Here is a 24,661-nt window from a genome sequence, read left to right on the forward strand (position 1 = left end):
GAAATCCATGCATCGTCGATCCAAAAAGAAGGGTATGATGGCTATCTAAACTTCCGGTTTTATTTTGTTATTCAAGGCTGTTCAACATTTTCAATTACTATCATGTGGAAAATGACTTTCTAGCCTCCAAATACTTTTACTTTTCAAATAATTTGATTGCAATACTCCAGTGAATGGGTAAGTGAATGTCATTAGCCTGGTATGAAAGTTGTAACTTTGGTTCTTGTTGAAGTTTTGAGGATGGATTCAGAGGCAAATTATTTGCACGTTGTGTATTTTTCAAAAATGCACGTTTTCTTGGAATGTGAGATAGAATTTGCAAACATAGCGCACAAATAGATTGTTTTTAGACATGCACTATACCTTATTATCTTTAGTAAATGCATTAATGTGTGTCTTGAGATTACGATGCACCTAAATAGTAAATTAGTCCTATATTGCACTACTGGTTAGTTATGTACATAATATTTAGTAATCAATATCACAAAAGTCTTTATTTTTCAAAGGTATAAACAGAAATAGCATTATAATATGGTTATCGCTTGTTAATAATGTAAATAATTTGACTACTGTGTCAATTTTTAGTGATAAACCGTACAATAGACATTGGTTTGTGTTAATTAAAAATATATACATCGTGGGAAATCTTAGCGAGCTATGAGCAATGAGTCATTTTCAACAAATTTTGAGTGAGCCAAAAAATGAAGTTGGCCATTAGAATGTGAAATTAAAAGAAAATGGAGAAATAGAAGCGTCAATTTCCGTTTTGCTGCATCATCCTATAACGATATCGAATTTTTCTTCTTCCTTTTATAGCGAAAAATGCATAAAATATCTTAAATTAAGTGAATTATGAAAAGATTAAAGAGTTACTGGAGATGAAAAAAATGTTTCATCTTATTGCAGAGATTTAAAAGTTAAAGAGAAGGGAATATGATCATAACCAGACCAAGGCATTTTGTATGAAAAACGGATATAACAGTTCCTCACACCCTTTCAATAATGAACGTTTTTAGTTATAACCAAGAGTAAGGTACATACTATTTACAAGATTTATATATACCATGATTATATAACATAATTATACATGTACTCTATGTAAAACTTTCTGTTTCAGAAATATAAGCAGAGCGGCGGATGTCTTCAGACGAAGGAGCACCATGGGGACTCCCAGTATCCAAGCCTGGCACCAAGCTGGAGCGATGTCTGCTTGGAAGGCGCGAGATGCTCTTACCAGAGGCCATGATTGAACAGGTTTTACTTTTTTTCCTCTTCATATATATCTCACCATTGTAGGTGCAATAAATGTCTATTATAGTACTTGGTAATTCATATTATGCTACAAGTTAATGAAGTGTGAACCAAAGAGACTAAAGCAGAACAGACATTCTTTAGTTGAATTTTTCTTTAGACACTTTTATACATTCTGCCTTCTGAGGGATATGTAAACATTTTCTCTATATGTCTTTGTTTTGTGTATTACTTCTTTAAGTTTTGAGTCAGTTTACAAATCTTTTTATGGGCTTCATTGTAGAAATTGCATTTGAAAGTGAGTGATAGGATATTTGCAGAGATTACAATTATGTCTTTTTTTCAGTCCCATATTTTCAATGATGTGGTAAGCAGGGAGACGTGGCAGAATCAGCTAACGAGTGAACAGCGGGCACATCTGCTGGTAAGGTTCTCATATTAACAAACATTATGTACTTTTCATCCATGTCTTCAATACAATTATATACAAGTCTGCAGATTTATAAGTTACTTGGTCCATGTACCAGGATGTATTAATAAAATCGTAATTTTACTGCTGTTGATATTTCATGACCAGTGTGAGGGTAAGATGATGGAGTAGGATGTAAGTATGCAGTTGGGATAGTTATTTATAATATCCAATTAACAATGGATAATTTATTGCACAATATACCTAGAACTCATCATGAAAGTGATAAACATCATACCCGACTGATTCCACATGAGAGATGTTGGTACACGTTGATTGCATACAAAAGTATTTATTTTGCTGCTTTGAACTTTGTAATACAAATTCTATAAAAGTTGCTAGTATTATAGGATAGGTCAACTCATCGTCTGCAATTTTGGAAACATCAGTGTCTGATATTTCAACTTTAAAGTATGTGATATTTATTGCAGAAAAAATTTCAGTTATTTTCAAAGTTAAAAATATTAATTGATTGATATCAATAAATCACCAGTGTATTGATAAGCTATATCAGTATTGTAACATACAGTATCATTTTTCTATCATCAGACATTCTTGCCAAGCTTTCCAGAGAATGACAAGAAGGGCAAAGAAGAAACCCTGGAGTAAGTAGTGTTTTGTGACTTGTCTGAAATTCTTTGCTTAAAACCATTTAAAAATGTAAAAGAATGTTATATAAATACACAGTTGCTTTAAAATTTTTGCATAATATAAATAATTGAATTTCCATCTTTTTTTTTTTGCAGAGGTCTTTTTGGAGGTGATAATTTCAAGTTTGGAAATCCATTGAAAGAGTTCCATACAAAGCTGAGAGGTAAATGCATACATGATTGTTGACTCCAATTTTGTAAATACGTATGTCCTGCACAAAAATGTATTGTTGTGACAATTAATTTCAGCAAATGTTTAGTAAATTGGTTCAGACTTTGGGTTATTTGGCAATATCTGCTCACACATGTGTGTTGTAAACTTCTACAAATGACACTAGGGAAGCATGGATATACTTTGCTTTATGATATTTCACAAGAACATTAACTTATGTATTACTTAATATTCTGATAATGACTAGACCAGACCAGGTTAGTTATTATTAGTTCTGTTGTAGTGTGTATCATGAAGACTTTACATACATTGCAAATCGAAAAGACTTTTTTCTGAAAATGAGGTGTATATAAGATTGAAGATTGTTTCTGTTGATTTTCAACATTTTCCTCCAGGTTTTTGACAGTAAGAAACAGTAAATATACCTTATGTGTGACTTGCTGTAAAAATGGCATGAGGACAACACTTTAAAAAAGTAAAAACATGATAGTTATGATTTTCATGCTTTTTATTTCAGATGGATTTTACTCTCCCGACATAGCCAAGTACACTAATTTGTGTCGAACAGTCAAATACAGGGAGTACAAACATCGGCAGCAAACATACTATTCAAACCTCCTTAAAGAAATTCTACTCTCAAGACAGGCAAGTCAAATGGCACAGTATCAAATTGGTGATAATCAGACCAAGAAAAAAAAATGATGTTTTACATGAATTTGGTGGTAAAGAGTCGTCCTTCAGTATTTGTTCGTTAAAAATGTGTGTTGTTATCTGCCACACTACTAGCTTTACATAGAATAAAGTTGAATTCTGTTCAACTTATAGCTTCATTAGCTTGTCATGTCTGATGAATTATGTGATTTCTCTATTTTTACAGAAAGTATTTGAACAAATGAAGAAGATTCCTCCAGATGGCCATGTGACAATGGAGTACAACCCTCCCCCACCACCACTCAGGGAACGCACAATAGAACACAAAGTCAGAAAAAAATATGTCAGGTACTGTTATTCAACTATTTCATTTGCACACATGTCAGAAATATTTACGGTACATAACACAAGCATTGGCTGTCTGTTAGTTGATTGTTACTCATTGAGACTTAAAATTTTCTAGCTTTATTGTCTCCGTGAAACAAATTTGCATGAAATGTATACACAGGCTCCATCAGTTCATCTATCTCTCCATGAATGGGCATTTTCTGGACCTGAATTTTTTAAACCATTCAAAATAACTACACAAAACCTTGACCACTTACCCAACTAATACTATATTAATACATTCTGCTATGGAGAAGTTCTGCATCAAGATACTGTTTCTGATACCATGGAAACCAGTAGAATAAATTAAAAAAAATATAGATCATGACTCCAAAGCAGTTCAAGATAACTACTTGAAACTTTGTCCAGTTCTGTCACTCTAGTGGTGCCTTTGGTGACAGAGGAGTTTTCAGTTTTTTCTTGTTCCATTAAAACAAGTTAGAAACAGATAGGTGAAGTTACAAATTTTATAGTTTCCAGAGCATTGCAACAACTTTGTTCAAAAACTACTTGAACAATAGCTTGCTGGAGAAGTTTTTAATTTAAATATTTTTCTTTTGCCAATAATTTCAAAAAATAGCACTAAGTATAGGCCTAATTTTCAAATTTTATAAGTAATCCTCATATATGTGGTAATGAATTATATCAAAAAGGTTATTCATAATGTAATTGTTTTATTTGTAAATGAAATGATGCCAAACCATACTTAAACAACATCAGTAAAAGATGATCTACATGAAAATATCAGTAACAATGGTGGAATGGAGTTATGCCTGTAATATCAACATATGTTGTATATATAAAATTGTATAAATATGATTGTGTGTCTTTCTTTTAAGCAGCAGGGAATGGGGGATAATGTCATGCTTTACATTATCTTATTATCATTTGATTTAGTTCCCGAACAAGCCATTTGATTCTGTGGTTATGTAAAATTTTGTTGTCCATTCAGTCTTTGACTGGTCTTTCTGCCACTACATTGATTACAATAACTTATCATGACATTGTGTAGTTAAACTTCCTTCCTGTGGCAGCATTTCATCTTTTCAATAATTTTTCCATTTAATCATGGGAAAATGTAATAGATTCATTGTAGAGTCTTGTCAAAAATACATCAAATTTTGAGAGATTTGGTTCATGAAAAGTATGAAATCTTGTTGTAAATACATAGAATCCTTAAGAGAAGTAATTATATGAGGAAGCATATGTTAACACTGTGATTCATCCACATTTACAGGTTGATGAAGGAAGTACGGGAGGAATGTGGCGTTGAAGACACTTCGTCAGAGGAAGATGAGCATGACAGTGAGTATTAATTCACCACAAAAATCAATGAGACAGTGACATCAGAATTATCTATGAAAAATATCCACTGATGAGTGACATGATGATGGATGAGTGATATCAGGGAAGAATTAGAATTAGTTTATGAAACTTTGATTACAAGGTACAAGTGTTTAAGTTGGATAGGGCAATGGCCTCCTCAGAAAAACGACAAAACTGAAAATTTAGTGATTATTTTTCTTTTGATACATTTTCATCTATATATATTATACTGCAACTAGAATACTAATTATCAACTCATTATCAAAGAATATGGCTGTATGGACTAAATTTATAATTGATTCAGCTCTTCATAGAGTATCATTATGCAACTTACCTGGGTAAGTTGCTTGATATTGTATGTGAACCATTGGACATGTACAATAATTTCCATTCATCCAGGTCCTTCTCAGAGAGGTAAAAAGCAGTTGTTTAAATCCTTGTGTCCCATTCCCTCACCTGAACCTACTATTCCCAGCGTAGTTGCCACCTTTTCTGCCAAGCCTACAGTCAATGGAGATGTTGCAGGTAACCAATGCTCCTATAAGACTCTACATATTAAACGACTAACTGTACATCTATCAGTCGGTACCTTATTACAGCTAATTTCTACACAACACGTCAAACCTTCTTGCTGTAAGCTAATTAGTCTGTTCCTTATTACAGCTAATTTCTACACAACACGTCAAACCTTCTTGCCGTAAACTTATTTGGCCTGCCCCTTATTACAGCTAATCTCTACAAGACACATCAAACCTTCTTGCTGTAAATTAATTTGTCTGTCCCTTAATACAGCTAATCTCTACACAACATGTCAGAATTTCTTACTGTATCCCTGGTGAAATTTCTGATTTTGTCGTCATTTCACTGATGTATATCCTACATCAAATCGCCCTTGACCTGTATTCTTCCTCAAATCCTTAAAAGGCCAGCACCACTCATTTTTAACCTTAAACCCTCAAAAATCCTCAAACGTGACACTTTACTGGTCTGTGTTTATTTCTCAGATTAAAGGCACAGATGACACATTTTCTTTTGAAACCACTTGAACATAATATGATTTTTTCAATGGAGACTTTGAAACAACACTGACAGAACCATGGTCCAGTTCATGGCTTCTATGATAAATACATCTTTGTTCCTTTATACTTTTTGTGAAAATCATGAAAATTTGAAACCTAATAAACTTGTACTCATTTAGTATGCTGACTTTGTAAAGTATGACAACCTGTTTCTTGATATTATAGGATCTAGGTTGTTGAGTGTTTAATACAATACACTTATACAGAGCCTCCATTTGACATGTAAAGCTGTATTTTTGACTCCCCCACATTGGTTTTGACTCCTGACTTTCAAAAGACATGTCTATAGGATATTGTTTTTGACACTCGACCTTTGAATCAAAAGATTAGTTAGTTCTTGATAGCCAAGTGTAAAATGGAAGCTTTATTGTTTTTGTTGTTTGATGTTATGTGCATATTGTTGTTTAATGCTGAGGATTTCTTTGATTTAGGTGAAGTTTTACCACAGACAAAACGACAGCGCCCATTCAGCCCTGTAGAAATATCGGAAGAAGATTATTTATTAATGTTAAAAAATCACAAAAAGAAAAAGTTGGAAGCTGAGGTGAGTGAATGTTTGAAACATTTGTGGAAAAGTGTCTCGATTGGTTCAGGTAATCAACATTTCAATGTTAACTATAGATTTATGTACAAGATTATTTACACTACAGTGATGTTTTAATTTTATAGAACTGTCATGGCTATGTATTTCAGAGGTGAAAATCTGTCTGTAACTGACATTGATGGAAGGTGACAGTACTTTTTGTCAGTGTCCCTACCTAGTTTAAAAATACTTTGTATATCACCAGACATTTGGTTGGTGGACCTAGATAGTTCTCTCTACTTAGCATGGGGAATTCATTTTTTATTGATTCATGAATTATGTCAATGAAGTAAGAAATAAAAGAAAAAGTTGATATGGTTTGTGGAACAAGTGATTATTGCAATCAAATTTTCTGTTTGAACTGTAGTGCCAACAAAAATGTATATTTTCAGAAAACCACTGGCCTTTGGTCAGTGGCTTTAGATAGTCATGCACCTCATGTCACCAGGACATTGGTCAGTAACCCTTGATAGCTCTGTACTAGATGACCTGATGTCACGAGGACATCGGTATCGGATCTGTCTTATCAATGTATTTCAATGTTATCAACTTTCTGATTATTTACAGGAGTACCCAGAATTGAATACACAGAACATCACTATGCAAGACATCATGGCGAGGTGTCAGGCCAGCAGGAAGACACCGAAGACACAACCCAGTATGTATCAAATTAGTAATATACTTTTGTTATGAACAGATTTTCAATATTCATAAAAATTCTCTCTGATGATAATACAGTTAGGGCACACTACAAACCATTAGATGTTTTTCTGAGGAAATTTGTCATGGTTTTATCAGTGTATCGAAATTGATATATGGAGTAAATTGTTCAACTTTATATTCACAATGTTGCATGAAATTAATAATTTTATACAAATGGTATACATGAGAGAAAAGTCTTGTCCTCATTTGTATGATTTCACGCAAGAAAAGTCTTGTCCTACTTTGTATGATTTCATCAGAGAAAATTTTAGTCTTTGTATGATTTCACGCAAGAAAAGTCTTGTCCTACTTTGTATGATTTCATCAGAGAAAATTTTAGTCTTTGTATGATTTCACGCAAGAAAAGTCTTGTCCTACTTTGTATGATTTCATCAGAGAAAATTTTAGTCTTTGTATGATTTCACGCAAGAAAAGTCTTGTCCTACTTTGTATGATTTCACGCAAGAAAAGTCTTGTCCTACTTTGTATGATTTCACGAGAGAAAAGTCTTGTCCTACTTTGTATGATTTCACAAGAGAAAAGTCTTGTCCTACTTTGTATGATTTCACAAGAGAAAAGTCTTGTCCTACTTTGTATGATTTCACAAGAGAAAAGTCTTGTCAAGAGAAAAGTCTTGTCCTACTTTGTATGATTTCACAAGAGAAAAGTCTTGTCCTACTTTGTATGATTTACTTTGTATGATTTCACGAGAGAAAAGTCTTGTCTTACTTTGTATGATTTCACGAGAGAAAAGTCTTGTCTTACTTTGTATGATTTCACGAGAGAAAAGTCTTGTCTTACTTTGTATCTGATTATGTTTTGAGCTTTTATGATTGCTTAAACTTTCTATCTCTTTCAAGCTCCAGAAAATTCATCATTATCATTAGCTAAGAAGAAGAAGATCAGATTAAAAGAAAAATCAGACAGAAAGCTCAAGAAAGTGATGAAGATTAAACAAGAAAAGATAAAGACAGAGCCTGGATATAATGAAGAAGGATCAGCTCTGGGGATGAATGACAGCTTCCTTAAGGGCGAGGATGAGGGGGTCCCTGACTTTCCTCTCCCTGAGTAAGTGTTAAAGTATCTGATAATAAGCCCGCCATCATATACTGCCATTCATATAAAACTTTCAATAAATATTTTGCAATAAACCAATCCCTTTGACAGTAGGGACCACCTGTATAAAGTGACATCATACCTATTACAACAACTTAGAATCAGTTGTATGATACCACTGATGTTCATATATTTCAGTCCTGAAATTAGTCGGTCATAACTGTTTCCTGCTAAAATTTAGTTCCAATATTAGACTACTTATTCAGACGAGTCAGGAAATAAAAATTAATTTATGTTAGTGTATGAAAAAAAATATCACTTTGTTTCATTCAGACAGGAAAATTCTTTATTAATTGACAAATTATTATAGAATGTAGTAATTGTTTTTTATTCTACTTGTTTACAATCACAAACTCTATATAGTGCCCAAGTTTCTGTTGCACTCCGGAGAAGTTACTATCGTCAGATTTGACAGGAGATGTGACCTTGTGTATTAACAGTTACTTTATTTTTTGGCGACAACTTGATTAAATTTTATTAAAACATAATATCAAAAATGTCCTAATGCCATGTTTAAACACTTAACATTGCCATTATTCCCCCACAGTACCTGTCCTACCAGGCTTTCCTTCGGTCAACACAACAACTTCTTCAGTCTTATTAAGGATCTACTCAACGAGTTCCAGGACGGCAAGTTTACCACAGCCAATGTAAGTCATGTATTGATTCATATTGTAATTGATTTCAGTATCTGTGATTCATCCATTGGCAGTGGCATGAGAGTGACTTTTTCTCATGTTTGTTATACTTGAAGGTTAGGGTGTAACTGTTGCACGAGAGTTTGTCAAAGTTTCTGTAACGTAAACGTTGGAGGAAAAGATTGGAGAGTGACATTAAAAACATTTTTCTTGTAGTTGGAGGAAAAGGTACGAGAGTGGCAGGAGGCACCAACTAGCTCCCTCAACTCTTGGTTCAGCCTTCAGGCTAATTGGGTGGACAGTGTCATGTCGGCACTAAAATTTTTAGCTGGAGACCTAGTAGGTAAGTCAAAGCTTAACACTTTAAATTGCAGTGATAATTTTCATATGGGACCTCATCAAAAGACTACTCATTTGCTCCTATCCAGGCCAACAAGAAAATTGGTATAACTTGTTTCAAAGTTGTTGCAAAGTGAATCAAGGTTATTATTTCATGATTGTTTGTCTAAAGCTGATATTAAACCTGGGCCTCTGGAATTCATTGAAAAAGACTGCAGAAATATATTACTTGTGGAAATGATTAAAGGCACAAGCTTCCTGTCTTAACAGAAAACTGTTTGGCATGTGCTAACTTGACATCAATCTGCCCCTCCATACCATTGGTGTAGTCCTATGGTATTGTTACCAGAACAGATAACTGGATATTGACACTGCTGCATTCCATAGCTGAATTTTGACAATATTTGTTTTCTTAATAATATTAACAAGATATCTTTATAAAGTATTCATTAATCTCGAACAGAATAACAAAAAATAGTGGGACTGTAGATGTTGTTTTTCACAAAAGTTTCATTGAAATTTTTAAACAGTACTGCAAGTTCGCTGGTTATCATCAAATGTCCTTGAGTAATCCATAGCAAAGACACGTCAAAGCCCATCACATTTCGGTGTGCTGTGCTGTGTTTTATCACTTAAAGAATGGACATCTGGTCCATTATGTCAGTTAAGTCGGGGCTACCAAAGAACACACTGAATCTACTTGTCAACCTGTACTTAGAGATTAATGAAAATAACATTTATTGTAATGTTCATCTGCTTTTAACTGTAATGTTTATCTCTGAAGGTGCCACTCCAGACAACTTTGTCCCTTTTGTGGACTACAAGGAGCGAGCTCAGCAGTGGCGCTGGATCGGTGTTGGCCGAGACTCTGATGAAACTCTCCAGGAACTTTTCAAATATTGGAGTTCAAATAAGAAGGAATCCACAACTGACCTCAATGACAGTGGTCAAGGATCACCGCCACCTCCTCGAAGGTAAGTAGGATGTCAGTGATAGGGGTCAGAATATTTCCATTACAAAGTCATCTAATCCTCCAGTAATAGAGGCCTGGAGTCAACACTCTGCCAGGTATGTTACTTGAGAATAGCTATGGAGTAAAACAGGAATTGCACCAGATGGTCATCTCAAAACCTCAAATACAGTTATTATCTCAAAACCTTAAATACAGCTGTTTAAGATTTGTTTTTTTCACAATTTTTTATTAATGCTTTATATTTCAGTTGGACTTCATTTGTGGTACGAGCAACATCAGATGAGGAAAAGAGTACATTTAGAGAACAGGTAAGAAGTAAGATTCAAAGCTTAGGAAACTGAGTATGGTGTTGAACTCACAAACTTCAGTTGAATACCGGAGAATTGCTCTAAACAGTCAATGTTTAAGCCAGATTTGGGAGGGTTCAGTATTTAGATTTCAGAGTGATCCGTGTTAGGAAGTTTTATTTTAGTTGTAAAAGAATTCATTCAGTTCATTGCTATTTTGTGAAGGGAAGATAAGGGGAGATTTAACTGTACTTATACCACAAGTTGGAGCAGTGAATATAACATTTTTCAAATATATAGGATCAGAATGCTAATTTGTTATTTGTCACACACTGAACTGTTTATCTTACGACTAAATTCAGAAAGTATACCTGATGACATGAGTATACACAGAGAAAAGTATTAACAGGTTTATCAATGGGATTGGATTGGTTTTAAGTTTTGAGCTATCTTTCACTGTAGGGAAATGCTAAAAGAAGTAAATGAAATGATGTTAATATTGTTCAGTAGATATTGAGGTCTCCAAATATAGATAATGTAGTCTTAAAATCTGAAATAATGTGTCTACAAGTCAGAGATAATGTAGTCTACAAGTCAGAGATAATGTGTCTACAAATCTGAGATAATGTGTCTACAAATCAGAGATAATGTAGTCTACAAATCAGAGATAATGTAGTCTCAAAATCAGAGATAATGTAGTCTACAAGTCAGAGATAATGTAGTCTACAAGTCAGAGATAATGTAGTCTACAAATCAGAGATAATGTAGTCTACAAGTCAGAGATAATGTAGTCTACAAGTCAGAGATAATGTGTCTACAAGTCAGAGATAATATAGTCTACAAATCAGAGATAATGTGTCTACAAATCAGAGATAATGTAGTCTACAAGTCAGAGATAATGTGTCTACAAATCAGAGATAATGTAGTCTACAAGTCAGAGATAATGTAGTCTACAAGTCAGAGATAATGTGTCTACAAATCAGAGATAATGTAGTCTACAAGTCAGAGATAATGTAGTCTACAAGTCAGAGAAATCAGAAATAATATGTCTACAAATCAGAAATAATATGTCTACAAATCAGAAATAATGTAGTCTACAAATCAGAGATAATGTGTCTACAAATCTTAGATAATGTAGTCTCAAAATCTTAGATAATGTAGTCTACAAATCAGAAATAATATGTCTACAAATCAGAAATAATATGTCTACAAGTCAGAAATAATGTAGTCTACAAATCAGAAATAATGTGTCTACAAATCTGAGATGATGAGGTCTCCAAATAAGAGATAATATGGTCTTTCATTTCCAAAACTTCACTCGGTCCAAAGGTTGTTTGACATTAGTGTAGCAGGGCTTTAACAACTAATTAGGCCAAGATCAGGTCAAATTTTCTGAGAATAGAGTAGAGTAATCCTGGCACATTCAACTTGTTTGATTGTAGTTGTTAGGTTAGTTTTTTCATGACTGTTTATGCTTGCCTTCCACATTCCAGGTTTATTCCAAACAACTGTACATAAAGTAAAGAAAGATTTTACCAGGAATATCAAAGCAAAGAGATACTTGGTGTTATAGTGTAGTTCTTGGTTACAAAATAATTGCCCTTAAAGTGATGATGTTTGATTTATATGTTTGAAATGTGTGTATCAAATGCTGATTCATTTTAAATTTCAGGAAAAGAGACGTTTTGAAAACCCTCACAAAGCATTTACATACAAAATGCATGGCTATGAGTCGGTTGTAGGGCCAGTGAAGGGGGTCTACAGCAAGGAGAATGCCATGAACAAAGCAAGGGAGCATGCCTTGTTAATCTCTAACAGGCCTTCCTTTGTCACCATCCTTACACTGGGTATGTATAAAAGTGAGGGAGAATTCATTGTTAATCTCTTAACAGGCCTTCCTGTGTCACCATCCTCACATTGGGTATGTATAAAAGTGAGGAAGAATTCATTGTTTAATTCTAACAGGCCTTCCTTTGTTACCATCCTCACAATGAGTAAGTTTAAAAGTGAGGGAGAATTCATTGTTAGTCTTTAGTGATGAAGCCTGATTTTCCAACAGAACTTTTTTGTCATTACCCTCACATTTGGTTTGTATATCTGTAATTATTACATTAAAATTTCTTTTCTTTTCTTGTTTTAAGGTATTAAATAGGATCTTTATAAAAACTGTAGAGGAAGTCATTATCATTACATAAACATCTTAAATCATTGCAATTATCTTACAGTTAGAGATGCTGCAGCACGATTACCCAATGGAGAGGGAACACGTGGTGACATTTGTGAGCTGCTGAAAGATTCTCAGTTTCTAGCTCCTGGAGTATCAGATGCACAGGTATAGTATTCACGTTAGAAGTCTGTAGCATTATCTTTTAGCAGTATTATGATTTATATACTAAATCTGTGCCGACATTGACAGAAATTTTAATAATCTCACCAGGAGCTAGTTTCAGGAACAACCAACTTTCTACAGCTTATTGGAATGTCAAATTTTCATGGTAAAAATTTTTGCAAATGTTTCATTTCGTTGTATTACACTTGCTTTTTTGTACCTTTTTATACTGTATTGAACATAAATATCATCAAAAAGTATAAGTAATATATCTGTCAGCTTTGACATATTAAGGCAGTTTTAGAGTGTGCAGTCTTCTGTAGTTGACTGTGGAGTGTTAGATTTCATCAACTGTAACATACAATATAATAACGATTGTGTAGGAGAGTGATGTTGCTGTGTTATCTATCCAGATAAATGTGGTGGTTAGTGGGGCTCTAGACAGGCTCCACTCGGAGAAGGACCCTTGTGTCAAGTACGATGTCAACAGGAAACTGTGGATCTACCTTCACAGGAGTCGTGCTGAAGAGGAGTTTGGTAAGTCTCAAAAGACGTTTACATGGCTACCATTAGTACAGTCATGGTAGCTGTAAAGGCACACAGATTACTACAGAAAAATGGCAGTTCAGTCTTAGGTGTGGTGATGTCAGGAAAACTTTCTTCAGAAGTCACATTGAGACATGTCTGTAGGCATGAGTACAAAGCAGGATGTCTTCAAGGGATAAACCTTTTTCAGCGTTAACTATTGATCAAGCTTAGGATTCTTCATTTTCATTTCATATGTATCAAGTCTAACAAGTTTTAATTGATTTATGTCAGTAAATATCTACATGTTGGGAGATGACTATTGTTTTGATGTAATCTTTTTTGAGGATCTCTTTTATTGTGAAGAATGTTTTTTATGAGGTAATATTTATGTTTGTTCCAAAATCTAGAGCGGATACACCAGGCCCACGCTGCAGCTCAGAAAGCCAGGAAATCATTACAGAAGCCTAAAACACAGAAAACCGTAAGTTCAAGTCTAACACATCCTCAAATGATATCATCAGGCCTTCATTGTAATTACGTATGTGTACATACATGTGTTTGTATGGTCACATATACGCACATGATTTTTATACACCTAGTATGTTAATTTTTGAGGTTAAAAAAGGTTGAATCAATCAACAGTTGGTGAAAAAAAAAGGAAAAAGGGATGACAGTATTTTTCACAGTAACCAAAATTTCTGTTTAAATTAATACAAATTATAAATTTTATGATGAGTTTAATGACAGTATTTTTCACAAGAACTAAAATTTCTGTTTAAAGAAATACAAAGTATAAAATTTCTGATGAGTTGTCGTTGAATTATCGTTGACAATATGCATATAGCACTCAATAAAATCCTGTTTTGGAAATATTAACATTGATTCTGATTTACTGTTTGTGTAAAAGGTGATGTTTTATATGTTAGTATCATGGTATCCTCTAGGTAAAGTCATTAACAATCTATTGAATGTTTTGTTTATACAGCAGAAAGTCAAGGAGTTGACAAGCCAAACCTCAACCACTCCCAACTTGACATCAGCCAGTAGTCCACGCCTCACTCAATCCCTCAGTGCCAGTACAGAGAGCCTCAATGCTCTAGACAGCAGTCACACGCCCTCCAGCCCTGTGGTAACTGGAAGTCCCACTCCCAAGGGTACTCCCAACAGCCCTGTAGTAGGACAGGTCAGCCCCAGAGCAACAGGAAGTCCACGGACCACCTCAACCCTGGCCTCCACAATGAATAAATCTGGGACTACAGCCAACCTCCTGTCTAGTGGAAGTGGTTTGCCATCGATGAGTGGTGCCACTATTAGGTTCCAGATACAGCAACTGCAGCAGCAACAGCAGCAACAACAACAGCAGTTACAGCATGCAGGAAGTCTTCCTGGGACACCTACTAAAGGTACACCCTCTGGTTTTGTATCAAAATGCTAAAAATAAACATTTTCATGAACAAATTCTGGCCTGAAATGACTTTGATTGTGGTATTAAACAATACAATGAAGGAATGTGACTTCAGAGTTATCTTCTTAGGTGTTTCATTACATACAACAGTGTTGTAAAGTCAGTTGGGACTTGTCTAAATATATGGTATACTATGTCGGGAACAGAGCTACACAACAAAGTATGGAAAATTACAAGAATAATAGAGATACTATTGTTGTAATATAGTGTTATTTTTATAATCTTATCTCAGGACATGTTTTTGAAATTTCGTGTATTCTTTTCATTTCTAAACTGTATAGTGAACCTGAATATGAATGTCAAACCATATTTGTGCACCAATGGTATATGTCCAAATTAATTTCCTTGAGACTAGTGTTTTATCCAGTGTTAACACTTTGTTACTCTTCAGGCTTGTCTCCAGGGAGCAACAGGTCACCGTCTGTTAATGTTTCTACAGCCTTACAGCAATCACAGCCTGACACACCAACTGGAGTCTCTAAGACACTAAATCTGCACAATGTTCGAGCCACACTGATGGGCTCAAACCCACAGGGCAGCCCTACCTTAGCCCAGAGTCTAGGACAACAGATCTGCCCAGAGCTTTTTATACAAGGGTCACGAGGTGGCACGCCTAGTAACTCCCCAGCCCACACTCCTACTCCTTCCCAAACCCCAACTTTGGTCACCAAGAAAACCACTACTGTCGCCACTACTGCCACAGGACTTCAGACTATGATCGACGCTAGCAACACTACATCAACAGTGCCATCATCTGGTGTTGGGGCACCTTTAGTGGCCCGCTTAGTCGCTGGAAACCAAATGGTTTCTGTGAGTAATCTGTTAGCAGCACAGAGAGCTCAGGCACAGTCTCCACGCGCTAGTACTACCATTAAGATACAAGGTATGTACACACCTGTTTTATCAACGATACCCACCTTTTATCAGAGGTGTTTATGGAGGACATTCATTCTTGATCAAAGTAAAATTTTAGTAATGTAATTACTGATATATTAAGGGAAGTTTTAAGGTAGTTTAAATTCATGGGTGAATGTTACAACCATTCTATTTATTAATCATCGAAACTGCAAATTCAACTTTACACACAATCATTTTATATAACACACGCACATGAACAATGTTGCCAGAATATTTATAAATCAATGGTCTTTTGGAAATGGGTTTCCAGGCAGCAACATGGTACACCAGGTGACTGGAGGAAAACCTGTACAGTTTACAGGAAAGCCCAGAGGTCAGCTGGTGCAGATAGGGGGTAAAGGTCAACAGCAGATCCAGGGTCTGTTACAGACCCAGCAAGGTGCACTTCCAACCATCAGCATAATATCACAGGGCAGTGGAGGAGGGGTGATGACTCTTGCCCAGCCTCGCACTCCTACAGGTATGTTTGTACAAATGTGACATGTTCTTATAAATGACTAGTAGAGGTTAGCTACTTTAAGAGATTTCTATACTTTTCAGATGTTGTCATGTGATTTCAATATTTTCTGAGTTTTTCTTAGATTTAGAGTGTGTTGGTCATACTAATTTTCTTTTGTTTGTATGAAAAGCTACCTCAGAATCATCAGTGGGAAGTCCAACCACACATACAGTCACCACTAACTCTCGCCTGACCAACCCCTCAGTGGTCAATACAGCCACACCAGCTGGCTCTCAGGCCATGGTCCAGATGGTCAGTCAGCCTAAAGTAGTAACACCAGGGCAAGGTGGCATTGTGGTTACTCAACTTCCTCATGGCAGCATCACACTGCGTCCTGGAGGCATGCCAGCATCCACACAGGCAAAGGTGGTCACTGCAGGCCAAGCCGGTCTCTTACCTCAGTTCATAGTCCAGCAGTCAACAGGATCACTTACCAGTAACAATGCAACTCTCACCCAGAGTAAGTTAGATTGTCTGTTTAATTTTGATTTCATTGGAAAAACTCTGGTGATATAGTGTATTTTATGTACAGGTTTGAGGTAAACGGATACTTTATATGGTGTATGTCTACATACTTTCTGTAAAGGTTTGGTGGTAAAGGGGTACTTGATATGGTGTATGTCTACATACTTTCTGTAAAGGTTTGGTGGTAAAGGGGTACTTGATATGGTGTATGTCTACATACTTTCTGTAAAGGTTTGAGGTAAAAGGGTACTTGATATGGTGTATGTGTATATACTTTATGTAAAGGCTTGAGGTAAAGGGGTACTTGATATGGTGTATGTGTATATACTTTATGTAAAGGTTTGAGGTAAAGGGGAACTTGATATGGTGTATGTATATACTTTATGTAAAGGTTTGAGGTAAAGGGGAACTTGATATGCTGTATGTCTGTATACTTTATGTAAAGGTTTGAGGTAAAGGGGTACTTGATATGGTGTATGTATATACTTTATGTAAAGGTTTGAGGTAAAGGGGAACTTGATATGCTGTATGTCTGTATACTTTATGTAAAGGTTTGAGGTAAAGGGGTACTGATAGATTATCAGTGGAACAGATGGTTATAATTGCAATGAAAATAATATATTATGAATACATTTTGTTTATCATTACAAATTCTGTTTGATTTTCTTCAGAAATAATGTTGGCAGTATTAATTATGATAAAGTTCATTAATCATTAGATTGCCAAAGTTAGATTATATAAAGCATTTCCGTTTTTTAAAGGACCATTAAAAAGTTATATAACTTCTGTATTACTGTTTATGCATTGATCAAGGTTGATAATGTCTTTAGCGACAAATCAGCACATAGCTTTAGTATGTAACATTCTTTTTCATTCAAATTGAAGGATGTTACAACATAAGGAAATCAGTCAACATACTTTTTATGTTCCTTCATTGTAAGATTAACTTGTTCTTTGTGTATGAATAATACATTGTTTTTGTGACAGGTTTTTCTGGTGGAAAGCCACTCCAGATCATGAGTGGGGCAAGTCCAAAGCAGGGCCAGAACATTCAAGTGGTGCGGACTGTGCTGGGTCAGCAGGCTGGACTCAAGCCTGGTCAGGCTACCATCCTCATTTCCCAGCCCCAGATCCCTGAAAACCAAGCAACTCAGGCCACAGTGCTGCCCTCTGGACAGATTATACCAAACCCAGCCAAGACCCAGGGCAAGAGTTCACAGAAGGGCAAGAGTCAAACCGGTGCTGTATATGCCCGAATTATAGCCCCTCCTCCAGGGCTAAAACTTGCTGGTGGACAGGGAATTTCAAACCAAGGTGTAGGAATGTTACAGACTGTTAACAAATTAAACATGGTTCAAACGGCTGGTCGAGGGGCAGTTTCTATGACACCGGTCGGAGAAACCAGCCCACACACTTTGGCAGCCACTGCCTTATCTACTAGCTCAACTGAAGTGCCCAATTCAGATGCCAAGTCATGACATAGATGAAAGTAGTGTGTTCAGTGTATACATTGTCTTTATTAGGAGTTCTCCTTTAGGGTTTAAAAAAAATGAATTGAATTGAAGACTTCTGTTTGTATATGGTTGCGATATTTATCCTACGATAAGTCCAAGGAGACAACATTTTAACTCTAAATCAATGTTGAGGGTGGGCTTATAACAGGACAATGTTCTAGTGTTTGTTGACAGTTCTATTAAAGCTGTAACAGATGTTGGAAGACTTACTACTGGGTATAGGCTTAGTGCAAGATAAATATTTGTAGTGAAGTAGAACTATTTTTATACCTGGTTTTCATAAGACCGACAATCTCTTCAAGGGAACAGTGTTTATAACGGATATTTACATGTTTACAGTAAAGGAGAGCTAACTGCAAAATAATAAACGAAAAAAATTCAAAACTAAAGGTCTTTCTGATTTATTCAATTCTTATTACAAAACAGCATTTGATATCTTTTTCAAGATATGTAACACAAAATTATTTTTTATTATTTTCTTTCCCTCATCAGGAACAAATCTTAATGGTCACTTGCAAATCATCAATACATGTATATATTTCTGGGATACCAGCATCAGCTCTGTGATACAAAGTAAATTGAAATCACTTGATAAAGTATAACTGTTTTAAACACCCCCACCCCCATTCCTACCCCCGGGCTTATTGCAGGATAAATTAAGCAGTCAAAACTAAATTGAAAACATAAAAATGAATGCTGCCATTTTGGTATTTGTTTTTGTATTTTGCCTGATAATTTAATTGAATCACAACGGGTACTTTTGTTAAAAGTGTTCCAAATGTTTGTGATCAGATTGAGTCTGATGTTTCTGGCCTTTGCAAAGAATTTGTTCAAAATGTAATATAAAAAAAAATAGATATACTGGTCAATTTACTTTGAAATGAAAGAAAAAAATTTGTGAGTGAATTTTTGATATGCATAATGTATCTTTGTTGATGATATAAACATAAATACATGTATATGCACATTTATTTATGACTAGCACAAACATGTTTGAAAACTGTTATCAGTAATTTTGAATTTGATCAGTATTTTCGTTAATGTAAATAGCTCTTTGATTGATCTGTACAATCACTGGGTAAACTTTTCATTCTAATAGATGTAAAAAAAAGTGTGATAACATTTAAATATTTTTATGACATATTTGGCTTGGAGAGGCCATTAAAATGAACTCACTATATTCCTATAATTAGTGATGATTTAGCTATTGGATATTATTTTGTTTGATCAGTTCTCGAAGGCACTTCTTTTGATGTGTGATCCCAGGATGAGTGGTTGGCACTATCCATATCCAACACCACAAGCGAACTGTTCCAACAGTGATAGGTTTAGTACTGTTCATGTTCATTTAAATTACACACAAATTTGGAAACACTGTAACACAGTGTCAGTACTTTTGGATATTGGTAACTATACTATAAGACTTTGCAATACTATCCAGTTTCCATCTGATAAATAACAGTTATGTTTAACACGGGGTACTAATACCAGTGTAGTGCTTTCTCAGTCACATTTATGCAAAGTACTATTTTTTTATTGGTTCCAGTCTAAGTAGACAATCACTTGAGCATTTAAAGGGTGTGTTCGGTTCCTCACTTCTTTTGATTTGAGTAATAGAATTAATGCAATATGCAGTGCACGATAATTCAAATGTTCATTAAGAAAGAAAAAATTCTCATTGATGAAAACATTCATAGAAACTATGAAACATTTTTTTTCCTACTAAATTATTTAAATGTTTATAAATTGTATAAATCATAAAACTGATTGTGAATTTTCTGTTATTTCTTAAAAGTGAAATTGTTATTGTATAACATGTAGTACTGAAATGTAGACCAGACACCCAAAGTAAAGAAGACAAAATAGCATCCTGTCTGTGATTGAAATTCTGATATAAATGAAATCTAATTTAATTTCTAAACAGGTATCATGGTTATATGGTACTTTTCTTCATGTTATATCAAACATATACATCGGGGGGTGTTTTTGTTGGAAGTGTAAACTAAATTATGATTGTGAAAGATTGGTTCAGAATGTTTGGAGAGCAATTACAGGGGCTGTAACTCTTGGTGGCTGGAGATTTCATCAGTAAAGTCAGGGACATAAAATATGTACATCCCAGGATAAGTGCTTCACTTTGTCAATCTCAGTTTTACTGTTATACAAGGTAATTTTCAATTATGAATTCTGTTGTTGGTCATTTTGTTGTTATGAATAGTTAACAAACATTCAAAAGAAAGCATTTATCACCAGAATAATCAGTTTTGGAAAGTATTGCACACTTTATGCTTGCTTGGCAAGTATTGATACATGGTGACATATTTAACAACAGTGTATGATTACAAGAGTGTCAAAACTTTTGTCTTTATCAGCTTAACCAATGTAGTTAATCAAGTGTTCCTAATTATCAAGGTCATGGATGTAGAAAGTCTTTAAAACTTTTAATTATATACATTAATGATCAACGTCAATGTGGAAATTTTCTCTGTGATACACAGTAAGCCTGAGGATCATCTGATACATACATGTATATGTCAACTTGTTTGGTGTTATGTATAGGCACCAAAATTTATTAAAAGGTTATAAATGTGTTTGTCTGTTGGCCAGTATTGTTTTATCTCACTTTAGGGCAAAACTAGAAATATAAACAGGAGAAACTGGTCATACAACAAGTTTGTGTAATTATCTCATATTTTCATCATCAGTTTTCCGTCATTTTGACTTTCTGCTGCTTTTATACAGTTTGAAATTCTTTGAAAAATTGACTTTTTAAACCAATATACATGAAGTGTCCTGTAAGACTCTATTGTTTAATATTAAGTTAGGTACATAGAATCAGGTAATTTTACAGAACACATAACTGTATTTCAATGTAAAAAAAGTTTTAGGATTGAATCCCTTAAACTCTCTTAAAGGCTGTGGATTAATTTTTGAAAAGTGTAAAATCTCTAAAACGATCTGAATTATTTCCTATGTTGACCTGCATAAATCAATAAAGTGTCAGTGTTTATAGTACAGGTTTCCTACCTTATCGAACTTTGGTAGAATGTCAAAATGATGTTCGAGCAGCACAAATTCAAAAGGATGTGTTTTATTACAGAAAAATAATTGTTGGTTGTAGACATTTTATTTTTCTAAGAATTCATTTCATATAACATTTGTAGAGTGTTTTTGTTGCATCATAGTTGATAGACTTAATGTACTTATTATAAGTTATGAAGAGGAAGACTTGCATAATTTCAATCGAACTGTGAGGTTTCTTACTAATTATGCCTAATTTTGCATTAATTGTAATTAAGAAACTTAGAAGTGTCATTAAGTAGGTCTAGTGCACACAGGAGTTAAGTCCCCTGACGTATTGTAAACATTGAGTTGTGTTCTTTGTATATAGCGAGTGTATAGTTGTTAAGTTTGTATATTCTGTTACAGAATCTCTGTACATAAGGATGTGAAAACATGAAGGAGACTTCTTCAAATGATAATAACATAATTATTAAAATAATAATTATCCGTGACTAATGTTGTCTTTTTTTTTGTTTTAGACCATAAACAGGTTGTTGTCACTATTCCATGGTTCATCGTAAATTCTTATTCATTAGATGGGAGGGAGTTGGAAATATACTTTTGAATCCTGTCCATCTGTCTGTTATCTCTTTCCTATTTGTCACTAGAACTTTAAACTGGATGTACGGGTTCACTTTGGTATGGTTGTGTATTGTACATGTTTATCAAACGTAGGTCACTCTGACCTACATTTTGACCTTTGAAAAATTTAGTAGCAATGGTTCAAGCTGTAATGACTTCGGTATTTACAGACATGATATACTGGACATCTATTTACAGGTTTTCACCATAAGATACTGAACTAGCGAATTTTTATTGAGATTAATTACATCATATACTTGAGTTCCTGTTCCTATGACATGGTCAAAATGAGACATTCTGTTTTTTGATACCAAATGGTGAAATTTGTGTGTTGCAACATAAACCTGTTAAATATTGTAGATTTACACGTAATTTCCGTTGCGTTTGATCAATAAATAGGGAGATACACCATATGATGTCATCTGACACTACATAAAACCCAATATATGTTTAAACTTTTTGTCAATATTAATTAACTACCATCAAAAGACCAAATACAAACCCAGATAAATTGAAATATAAAATACTTTATTCAACATGAGTGACATTTGATATGTGTTATTGTAAATGGTATGATATCATATATGTATAAAAAAAAATGGCAAGATTCACCATCGTCAAACTAACCATACTTAAAGATGTAACCATGAAAATTTTCGCAGGGGTTTAATTTCGCAATTTATGCGGGTAAACTATATGCATGTGGTTTATTTTTACAATCAATTTTCATTTTATTTCATCTATAAAACTTAAGGAAATTGTGATCTAGCAACGTTCGTGGAATTAATGTAAATTTCCCTCTTGCATAAATTTTCATGTTTGCAGTACACAATTTCCAAAAATTGGTTACATAGAACACAGTTACATATAAATTATGTTGTGAAAAGTATATCATAAATATCATATACAAATTTGTCTTCATTTGCAAAACGTCGCAAAATGGAATGTTCAAAGTAAATGAACCATGGGTTATTTAATGCAATGATAATAATTCCTTTGAAAGCTGAAAGATTCTTTCAGGACACATTTAGTAATATTTACAAACATGATTCAATAAATATTCATTAGAACCATTCCATAAGCAAGAAAGAAGATTTTCTTTGCTTATATATCGCACATTCAAATCTCATCGGTCATTTTTTTTCCCCTTTTCCATAGTTCTATACAAAAATGAAAAAGATATGCATGCCGTATATTCTGGAACTATTGATTGTTAAAGGAACAGAACTAAAATTCTGTATATCCTATGTCTTGAAGTTTAAAGTTATACCAAAGTATTGAAGATCAATGTTTCATGTAGATCTGTTGAAAGAAAGGAAAGAACATTATTTGGCAATGACATGTAATCAACAGCTGACGACATCTTGTAGTCTCATGTAAACTCAATCAAGTAGAAACTTTCATGAAAAAAAATTCTGTACATGTAATGCATACAAGTTACAAACTCCATTGAAGAATTTCCACTGTTTTCCAACAGAAGCATATAACAATGGGGGCATTTATCAATGAGAAGGCTGGAGTATTTTACTATAATAAGTAGTACCCTCCCCTAGAAACATTGTTACATGCCCCTGAGCATACAACAAAGTTTCATAATATTTAGAGTACAGGCAATATCGATAGCAAGTTTTGTGTTCACAATAAGGTACACTTCATAGTTTACAAACAAACATGTATATCTTTCTTCAATCTTACTATCCACTTCAAAAACAGAATAAATCAGAACATACAATAATAACAAAACAATACCAATTCATATCTACCCATCATCTCCTAGCTAATTATGTACAAATACTGAGGTACAATCTGGCAACACATAGCCACTGCATTTAGAAACACTATACAGACATTTATTTTTCTTCCCACACCAGTTATTTTTGTCTTTTATCTGCAGATGAACATGGTGTTAGCTAGATTAATGTACACATTAGGGACTACCACTGACGTATGACAATACTGTCCTGTAATATGGGTCAGAATACATTAAGTCTGATTCTACAAGAATGAAGCACTGTGCAAGGAATTCTGGGAAGAATAAATCTACTTTATAGATAATGACATAGAGATCATTATGATCTGGAGGCCTACTCTAGTGATTAATAAGTTAATCATATATACAACCATGCTTTATGTAGTGTATGATGTCACAACCATTGTATGAATCTCCACAATTTCCTAGCGATCAAGATTGTCACATACTACAAAACACTTAATGAGAAGGAATGAGAATAGAAGGCCTGATTACACAACCAGAATACAATCAGAATTCTATAATCTATAACACAACCAGTATTCTATAATCTATAACACTGTCAGTATTCTATAATCTGTAACACTGTCAGTATTCTATAATCTATAACACAACCAGTATTCCGTAATCTGTTTATCATCACTTCACACAAATTTCAACTTTAGTTTTAGTATTATTGTACAGCTGCAAAGTTGTTCAATTCAATACCATCTCGAACTCTATGTACATAAGTGCTAGTACACATCACATGGGTCATTTGTCTGATGAAGGTTACCATGTAGTCATGTAAACACCATACTAATTTTTTCTAATGGTTGTGTTATAAGGCCTGCTATTCTGCTGAAATTCTGCAGCATACCCAAAGAAAATGTTATGAAATGACTATGTGGAATGTTTTAATTCTCATCAGAATTTTCATTAACAT

General features: G+C 34.2%; 1 protein-coding gene across 3 annotated transcripts; it reads left to right on the forward strand.

The window, feature by feature from the left end:
- The first annotated feature begins 96 nt into the window (after positions 1–96).
- Positions 97–20,208, forward strand: LOC132563361 (nuclear factor related to kappa-B-binding protein-like). Of its 3 annotated transcripts, XM_060228138.1 has the most exons (25): positions 97–177; positions 1,118–1,254; positions 1,598–1,675; positions 2,270–2,325; positions 2,467–2,534; positions 3,060–3,187; positions 3,420–3,541; positions 4,818–4,885; positions 5,306–5,431; positions 6,417–6,529; positions 7,136–7,226; positions 8,131–8,338; positions 8,934–9,036; positions 9,241–9,367; positions 10,148–10,337; positions 10,584–10,644; positions 12,296–12,470; positions 12,849–12,955; positions 13,366–13,489; positions 13,888–13,961; positions 14,466–14,883; positions 15,337–15,828; positions 16,114–16,323; positions 16,493–16,822; positions 17,815–20,208. In XM_060228138.1, exons 2-25 carry the CDS (start codon positions 1,138–1,140, stop codon positions 18,303–18,305), a joined length of 4,077 nt encoding a protein of 1,358 aa, XP_060084121.1. In that variant the 5' UTR covers positions 97–177; positions 1,118–1,137; the 3' UTR covers positions 18,306–20,208. The 3 variants fall into 3 exon arrangements, with proteins under 3 accessions (XP_060084121.1, XP_060084107.1, XP_060084113.1); XM_060228124.1 differs by lacking the exons at positions 97–177; positions 1,118–1,254; positions 1,598–1,675; ... (1 more) ...; positions 2,467–2,534; positions 3,060–3,187 and having other exon boundaries at positions 3,426–3,541; positions 5,306–5,320; XM_060228130.1 differs by lacking the exons at positions 97–177; positions 1,118–1,254; positions 1,598–1,675; ... (2 more) ...; positions 3,060–3,187; positions 5,306–5,431 and having other exon boundaries at positions 3,426–3,541.
- Positions 20,209–24,661: the final 4,453 nt, after the last annotated feature.

This window comes from Ylistrum balloti, unplaced genomic scaffold, assembly GCF_031769215.1.
Source record: "Ylistrum balloti isolate Yb309-2 unplaced genomic scaffold, AGI_CSIRO_Ybal_v1 Utg369674, whole genome shotgun sequence".
In the NCBI taxonomy this organism is placed as follows: Eukaryota; Metazoa; Mollusca; class Bivalvia; order Pectinida; family Pectinidae; genus Ylistrum; species Ylistrum balloti.